This window comes from Nanorana parkeri, unplaced genomic scaffold, assembly GCF_000935625.1.
Source record: "Nanorana parkeri isolate BGI_ZX_2015 unplaced genomic scaffold, ASM93562v1 scaffold468, whole genome shotgun sequence".
Lineage (NCBI taxonomy): Eukaryota > Metazoa > Chordata > Amphibia > Anura > Dicroglossidae > Nanorana > Nanorana parkeri.
In genome coordinates, this window is record NW_017306736.1 from 806,610 (window position 1) to 815,974 (window position 9,365).

The 9,365-nt window shown below is 39.5% G+C and overlaps 1 protein-coding gene across 4 annotated transcripts in view; it reads left to right on the forward strand.

Moving 5' to 3' along the window:
* SCUBE3 (signal peptide, CUB domain and EGF like domain containing 3) overlaps positions 1–9,365 on the forward strand; it is an 82,091-nt gene that overhangs the window by 45,275 nt on the left and 27,451 nt on the right. For 2 of the 4 annotated variants that reach the window (XM_018560618.1, XM_018560621.1), the window contains exon 7: positions 7,318–7,365. The exons of the other annotated variants lie outside the window; for them this stretch is intronic. In XM_018560618.1, the coding sequence (XP_018416120.1) occupies positions 7,318–7,365 (48 nt within the window). The remainder of the gene's footprint in view (positions 1–7,317; positions 7,366–9,365) is intronic. 4 annotated transcript variants of the gene reach the window in all.

The window sequence follows — 9,365 nt, forward strand, 5'->3', positions numbered from 1 at the left end:
GACCTGATCAGGATTCGAATTGGGGACACCTAGTGCTGCAAGGCAGAATAGAACTGCTGTCAGGTTTTTATTGCTGTCTGTGTCCTCATTACGGAGATTTGCCCTCTCTATTTGTCCTATTGACCATTATTACTGAAATTTAATGAAAATCCCAAGTTTTGGCTTGTCACCAGACCAGGAATAGATGGAAAAATTCCATTGGGGACACTAGTTCTAATAACACTGCTGATCGCCTGGGATTTCCCCTCACTTCCTATTGTGGCCATTCACCGGATGTGAAAGGGAAATCTCCCTAATGGGACACAGATGACAAAATAAAGCTGCCAGAGGTTACCACCCTCTCTTACTCTATCCAAAACTAAAAACAAGTTTTAGTTTCAATTCTACCTTAGAAGAGTAAAGGATAGGTAGAAAGGAAACAAGGAAGTAAAGGATAGAACTGAAGGAAACAGAAATGTTTTTCCTTGTCCTTGGTACTGATAAGTATGTAATCATAAAAAAACAGACATAAGCAAGAGAATAAGAAAGTAAATAAGATGTGTGAATTTTACATTATAATGAAAGTTATGTTTTATAGGTTGGGCTGTGAATATGTATAGATCTGTATTACATGAAAAAAATAATTTGTAAAATCTTTCCATTAACTCAGCAATCACTGATTTATTGTTTGAAGCTCCCAGCCTTTAGGTCTGTAGCAGGGCCATCCATTTTTAAACATCATGCTGTCCTGGGAAAACGCATAGGATATCTTCCCTTTGTTCAAGCCAGGCCCTTGTGTGATGTAACTATTTTAGTAGATCTATGGGGGTGTATTTATATACAACCTTTGCCATGCAAATATCTGTGAACGTTTGTTTTGTATGAATAATGAGCATAGGAAATAAATACTGGGGTATTGATGCGCATGCCACACATATAATTTTTCTATCAATATTTGTGTAATTTCCCTGAAACCATTTAGACTATAATATAAAAAAAACTGTATGAATTGATTATCATGCATAAAGACAAAAAACATAACAAAGTTTCCTCTAAAGTCACTTGAAAATGGCACAAACAGTGATGCTGGCTTATAACTGATGCTTTTAAAATGTCATCATCTTTAAAGAAGAACTCTCAGGAAGTAAAGTTTATATCTAAGCTGTCTTCATGTCTTTCAGAGAAACAATTATCCTGGCTATTTGGAAACATTGTTTCTGGAGTCAACTTTGATGTAACAGTCCCTCAGATACAGCTTACTGATCAAATCCAGTAATTCGGTGTGGTCCCTTCTCTTTCTCAGTATGTCATTGCTGGGGATCCTAGGCATGCAAAAACTTGGCTTCCCTAACATCTTTTCTGACATGAAAGGGAGGTGCTTGTCTCCTTTGGCCACTAGATGGTGCTGTGCAAATAGCAAGTGTATGGGCTTCAACAACACTAGTTTACTAATTACCTATCTCTCTTCCTTGTTTTCCCTGGGAGATTGGTGTGGGACAGATGTATTGCCAACAAACTATTGTAATTATCAGGTTTGCCAGGGGACCTCAAATGCATATTTTTAACTTGGGTGGATCTCACCCGGTACAAGTTATTACATATATTTAGTACAATGTTCCTGTACATATTTACAATCTGTTCAATGAAATGTGTATGGCACTTCTGAATAAATCTAGGAAGCTTCTTTAGCTGTCAATAGTAGCTTAAATGATCTGTACAAAGTCAAATAAGGAGACTGTTTTTTTTTTATGTCTTGCTGCACACCTATACAATAAAATAGGCCTAGTTTTGAATTAGATGAGTAAAGAAACAAGAACAAAGAGAATGTGTCTTTTTCCCATTGCAACTATGGCAATTTTAGCTTCTCTGTGCAGGATATCAGATTGTTTGGTATAGATAACACATGTACTTTTATCTAGTTCCTATACTTCTATCTAGTTCCTATACAGTAGATGTGAATCATTGTATTAAATGAATATCTGGGCTGTTACATATCAGCAAGGCCAATATAAGGACCTGCCATGGGACACTTTCAATAGAAAAGGGTAGTTCTAAAAGTATTCACTGCTAGATATGGTTAGGTTGCAGGACAAAGCAACAGTTCCACGTAAAATGGCTAATAGGTACATTTTCACCTTTGCTGCTGGCCATGCAGCCAAACATGGCTCTGTTGCAGATAACTTATTCCCTGAAGTCTGTGCAGAACCCAGCACTTCTCTTGTGTCCTCTGCAGCACTTAGTGTTTCTCCCGCCAACCTCCATGTCATTACAGGACACAGTTGAGGTGATATTTTAGTGGTTAGGTGTTGGAGGGCAAGTAAAGCTGGCCATACACTGCTTACATTTTAGTTGAGTCCTGCTGACTTGGACAGATTTCAGACAATTTTTGACACCGTCCCTTGACGATGTAGCCAGGCCAAAAATTCTAGAGCGAACAGGGACAGCAGCCAGGCAACTGCAGTCACTGTTGGGGTATTCTGACAGTGGCACACCCGCTGATGCCATACAGTAACCCCTGAGGGAAGAAACAAGAGTTTAGGGGTTTTTTTATGGGCTGAATGAGAAAATAAATATGACCAGCTTTCGAGTTCGGATAATTCTTTAGGGGTTACGTTTTAAACCGAGGGTAAAAGTTTATCTAAAGTAAAACATTTTCCATTTATGATACAGTTAGGAAGAGGTTTTTTTTGTGTGCAATTTGTGTCACATGGAGAAGGTTTCCCTGTACTTTTTATCCTGTAGACACAACATTAATGTGTGAGGAAATTGCCCCTCCTAGACAGATGTCATCTGGACAGCTGTCTCTTAAGGATGATTTCACCTCTAGTGCTATTCTTCTATCTAAAATTTAGGATTTTCACTCCTTTTCAGTTCTGGTGAAAATGGTCAATGGGACAAATCAAGATTGAGTGAATCTACATAAAATCTGACAGCAGTCCTAACCCATCACCACTCTACCCAAAACCAAAAAAGACCTATCAATGCACTTTAAATAGGAACTTTAGCCACTAATTTAATGACATTCCAAAACAGTCACTTTCAAGGCATGCCAACGGTCAAGGTTGTCAATGGGCTTATTTCAGCTCTGCTCCGAATTTTCAAGCCCTCAAAGGGCTGGTGTCACAGCTGATCACATGTGCAGCTCCTTGGCAACTGCAATCCAAATAGAGGCTAAGATGGCACCTTCCTTGGCTGTAAGGGATAGGAGGGTGTATTTCTGTTTTAAGGGTGTGATACGCTTTACTGTTTGTAAGCAGTAAGCAAAACTTTTTAGAATTTAACTGGTTTTCAGAACTAGCAATACCAGGCTGCCAGAGCCAAAAACTAATGTACCACATTAGGCCTATTTAGTAGAGAGCAGAGGCTCTTAAAACCTTAAATCCAAGGACCTACATTGTTGCCATGCTGAGACCCAAGAAGAGCAACTATTACCAAAATGTCAGCAAAGTCAAACAAATACCAATATAAATGGCCATAGAACCAGGGTCGTCCAAAGGCTAGTTGTCACCCAGAGCGGAGACCAGGTGACACCCCGCCGTGATGTCATCGCGCATGCACGGTCGTCTTATTGATGCCTGCCGGTGGCCATCTTGATGATGAACGACAGCAGAGAGAGGAGGGGACGTTAACCCGGCGGGATGAGGTATGCCAGCGAGTCCCCTCCTCTCTCCTGACACTGTCGGGCTCTCAGTCCGTGACCGACTTTTCGTAGGGGGTGACACCAAAATGACTGCCAGTCATTTTGGTGTCACCCCTCCAGTGGCGGCACCTGGGTACAGACTGCAACTACTATGGGCAACTGATCCAGATTCTGTCTGCTCCACTTTTGATACATTTCCCCTATTGTGTATAGCCTACTTCTGCCATCCACATTGTTTAAAGTCTACATCTCAGATCACAGTCATATATGGTTTGAAACATAGATAAAGTGTGATAAATTACCTGACACTATTATGGATGATCTCAAGTTTGGACTGATTCCGGTCTGAACCTGAGCTTCTCTGAACAAGGAACTGCCATGAGTACTTCCAACCAATCATCTGCAGGCCAGGCATTCACCGCCCCACAGCATGTACACAAAGGAGTGGAATGCTTGTGCTGAGGTCATTTACCTAATCTGGTCACATAGCCATATTAGAAAAATGTATTTTACCAAATATAGGCATGAAACCATATAAGGTCAATTATGTTACTGTATCCCGCCCCTTTTCTTACATCATGGAAGAAACTTTCTTCTGTGTTCGGGAGGAGTTCCTTTCAGCTTTGGAGGAGCTCAGGTTTGGACCAGGTTCTGTCAAAACCTGAGCTAATCCCTACTCACCATTGATTTCATGCTTGGACAAACCAGGCTACACTTGCACAGTCATGTGGCAAGCTATCCCAAACACATCCGCGACACAAATTGGGTCCTAGCAGTATATGATCAGACCGCACTATCCAGAGAATTCCAATACTTCAGACTTTATTGAAATTCACCGCAATTCCAGTATAACAGTGAATAAACATGTATAAAGCAACAAAAGCCAGCACTGCACACCCCCACATGTGACACATAATTTAAGAAAAACTTGTACACATGTTAGAATAGCAATTTATTTTGTTGGAATCACACATTCTCAAGACACTGAATGCATGTTTTTCCACTGATGCCAGTGACTGATCAAAAAAAACAATCATACATATGGAGTTCTGTAAGAGAAGATGTTTGCTTGTGTATGTAATAATAGTTCCCTTTGCTAGTATTTGTGATTTGTCCTCCCAAGATGGTACTCAAACAGGTAAGCAATTTCTGCAGGAATGCTGAGCATGGATGAGTGGTTTGTTTGTGATGTAATGCTTTTGATGTTTCAAATGTGAAAAAATAGGGCATAGTTAATTCCATTAAAGCTCCTAGCCATAGTAGGGTTTGCAGTGCACAAAAAAGGATGGTGTGCAAGGTAGTTTAACCCATAGTTATCGGTCAAATTTTACCTTTCTTGAGTTTAGAGTAGTAGCCACGAGATACATCAAAGATTTTTAAAAAATCAAACAATACCCCAAACACAGTTTATAATGTATTTATAAAAGTATATATCATTATTTTTTAAAGAGATTACATTTAAATGCATTTTATACTTAGATTCTAAAACTGGTCATACACAAAACAAATCTAGCAGGATTCTCCATCCACATTAAACAGCATGGATGGACGAATCTCCTGCTGGGCTATTGTATGCTGACAGTGTTGGTCATATGCCGCTGTCAGAATACCTGAACAGTGACTATAACTGATTAGATGAAGGCACTATTTGGCCGAGAATTTTCCAACTGGCTCCTCCGGCTTTCTGATAGAACGATGTCAGGAGGAAGGCTGCCAACGTGGCCACCCACTTCCCACTGAGTAACCAGTTTAGTAAATTGGGTGTGCTACACACATTCAAACAAAATCATCAAAGTACACAGGATTGATGTAGTATGCCCCGCTGCGATTCGCCATCTAGCATTTGACGACAATTGCTGCGTAACTACAGCAGCTATTACAGCTTTATTTCTTTTTTTCTAACCATTAATATTTCAACTTTTTTCATTTTGATTTATTTTGCTCATTTATTTTTTTAGTGTTGCATTAAGTCATATTTTTAGTATCATTTTAAAGAGAACAAATTAGAAAATAAAATGTACTTGTTATCCACAGTGACATAAAATTGGTTTACATAGACTAAATTACATAAAGGGACTTTTTCAGTCTTGTTACTTTTTTGGTCTTTGGCTTGCATAAACATTTTTGCAAGACAATATCAACAAAATAAAGCCTTGTTTCTAAAAACAATATATGTATTACTTTTTTTTATCTTATGTAATAAAGTTATTGCTAAATAAACAGGCCTATAACAGAAATGTAAAAATGACTTTGGTCCATAGGCGTGTTCAGGTGTGAGAGCTGAAGTGGTTACAGTGTATCTAAACCTGAAAACAAAAATTTTATATATTGCAGCTAACCAGTCCTTAGCAGAGGTGGATGATTTGATTTCCCTTTTTACCTTTAGTTTCACCTTGTTATCCTGTGAATAACACACTTTGTACCCCACGGTGGCTACACTCACTCCACTGTATATGTGGGGGGAGCGATGGTTATCACCCAGGAGTGACTGCAAACATGGTTTTATCTTTCCCGCCCCTTTACATCGGAGTGGGGGATTAGTAATTTACAGAAGGAATATAGCATTGTTTGTGCTTTCAGTGCTCAAAGGAAGTAACAAGGATCTTGCATGTTGATCAGCAGGTATTTTCTTTACTTGCTGAAAATGTTCATAGTCGTAAAAACCTAATGCAGCCACCACATCCAAGAACTGATATCCTGCAATATATTACATTTTTGTTCTTGGGTTTATATATCCTGTAACTATGTAAAAATAAAGATCTTTGGGTAATAATTCTGCAGGCACTTCCCTACAGGTAATGCTGGCTATTTTACTAGTTGAGAACCCCTTCAACTCATTCATACGAGAAACAGCTGGCCCGTACAGATCCGCGCTGAGTGCATGGCCGTATCGGGCCGCTCCCGGGAAGGACACGTGCTGCGTGTGATTTGTACATAGCAGCCTGTCCTTCTCTATGGGAGTATGTGGCCGTACGCCTACCTACGCTCACCCGAACTCCACATCCGTACGGGTGTCCGGCTCAGACGCAGGCAGGATCCATCCATTTCTCGTGTGAATGAGGGCTTAAAGCAAACCATTTTAGTGCTGCCATATAAACAAAACATATTTAAATTTACATCCCTGCTCACAGCAGCTAATTTGTGGGTGCCCTGAAGGCAAATTACCATTACAAAATCAGAAATATTGTCACAAACATATTTTATTCTCTTTTAGTAATACTTTAAGTGTACACAATCTTGGTGTAAAATCTAAAGTGTATGTCCATCTTTTTTTTTTATAGGGGAAAGAGTTAGACCCCCTGTTTTTACTGCAATCTGGAGCTTTATTAGAGACATTTTACCTCCATTATTGTCACGTTGACTACAGATTGCAGTAAAAAAACAAAACAAGTCCTTTGCTAAATACATGGGTAAGAGGTCATACTTTATTCCTTATAGAACAACGTAGGAGTACACAAATAGAACGTGTAACAGGCATGGTGTGTCTCATGACTTTATGGACCCAGGTGTAGTTGTCCCTCTCTACCCCTTGTGGTTATTCCCTATTTTCTTTTACATGCTCTCAATCAAATTACCCCAGTAGTGTCCATTTTGAAGAGAACTGTAGAAAAACAATAAAAGTAGATTCACTTCTATAAAGATGTAATTTTTACTCAGACTGGTTTGATTTTACTGATAGACCACTCTCTTGTAAACAGGGGAGAGACGCTCCGATCAGACTCCTAGCGCCCCGATCTTAGCCAATGGTAAATATTCAGTCTGTTTTGTGTTATCTTTATAGTTCCTGTTTATGTTTGTAAGTGTGCATGCTTGTGTGTATAACTATTACAGGACTGTTTTTGAATAATAACTAGGAAGCTAAACTTATAGTGGAGACAGGAAACAATACAACCAGATAATGTTATAACTGCATAACAAATGTTTTATGTCTGTTCTGGAAACATAACAGTTTGGCAACAACACATAGGCTCATTCACTAAGGCAAAGAACTAAATGCAATTACCTATAGTAACTAATCCGAATTAACTGATCTTATATCGGTATGGTGAAATATGATGGGTTGCTTCAATGGTTACTGCACTTACAACACAATCATTGTTACTTACACTGCTTTATTGATTAAGCTTGATATTTTTTCTTTCAACTAGACATGGCTTGGCATATTAAATATATACAATTATGAAAAGTTGTGATTTAATTGGAATTACGTGGATATTTGCATGAATTGCTCTTTAAATATGATCTATTCTTGAGTCATGTCAAAGTCATGATACAAAGGACAATTTTCTACAATGCCATGTCTTTATTGCAGGGTCATTCTGATAAGCAAAACTCTGACACTTCCTGGTCCCTCTTGGCACCCCAACCTTCCTATTGGCCCATCACTATGATGGGCTGTCTCAATGGCCTATAGAGATGCATAGGCGGCAGTAGGGGAGCAAGCAAGCTTCAACACTACAAGGAAGTGCCAAAGCTTTGACCAAACAGAATGGGCCACTATTGTGGCAGAGGGTTGGCACTGACTGTTGTTGTAGGTATGTACAGGTACTTCTAGATGCCTGCCCTTTTATACCTTTCAGCAGCTTTTTTTGTTATTAAAGTGACTTTAAGGACTCTGTTTAGGGATTTATGTTTAGAGAGGTTAAGAGTTAAAGCATCAGTTTAGGGGTTAAGTGTGCGTGTGTGGGGAATGAGAGTAAAATGTTGCAGTTTTTGGCCTGGGGATGTGCAGTGTAAATTTGAGTGTATTTCTCCACCCGAGAGCCACTGGAACTGTGTACAGCCACCCATAGAAATCAATAACCATATGCACATGTACGTAGGTATATATTAGACATGTGTAAACACGCGCATGCATATAGATGCACACCCCTGAGTGGGGATAGCCTTCATTGTTGTGCATCCATACATATACATTTGTTTATGTGCATCCAGCATATATCCATGTACATCCTCATCCAGCCATTAATCTCTATGGCTGGCTGTGTGCATGAACCCTTAAGTGTTAAGGGCTCATATAAAATACAAGGCATTCTGTGAATGGAATGGAGATAATGCCGCATCCCTGCCACTCCTCTGTTCCTCCAATCACAAAATGGCTTGTATTCTTTTAAAAAAAATACAAGACATTTTGTGAATGGGCAAGTAATAAAGGGGAGGGGGTGTGTGACTGGGGCACTCCACTGCTCGAGTCACATATCCCATGCACCCTTGTTGAAGAGTACAAGGGGCCCTGCTGACATACATTCTGCAGGCATGGTCCACTGTTGCCCCATCAGTTAGTTAATCCAGAGCCATGATGTGCAGCTAATCATCAACTGTCTCATGAATGAGTGCACATAGACAGGAAGTGGTTGAAAAAGGCTGAAATCATCAGCAAATGGATATTTTTGAGTTGTGGGAAGAAACCATAGTAGTATCCTTAGCAAAGTCATTCAAACACGGGGAAAAATAACTAGTGATTAGCCAAACACCCTCCTGTTCGTTTAGAATTCAAACTTTCGAACATGGAAAAAGTTTGAACTCGAATGCAAGTCTATGGGGGTAGAACTTTGAAAATCAGCTTGACCCAATTTTGAAGGCTTATTTGCAAGTTAATGGCCATACAAAGTGTGTTGGGATTTGGGTACTGGCCTGGGGGACATGTATCAATGAAAAAATACAATTTTTAAAGCAGCAGTGATCTTAACATCACTTAAAGCGAAACAATAAAAATGAAATATTCCTTTAAATATTGTGCCCGGGG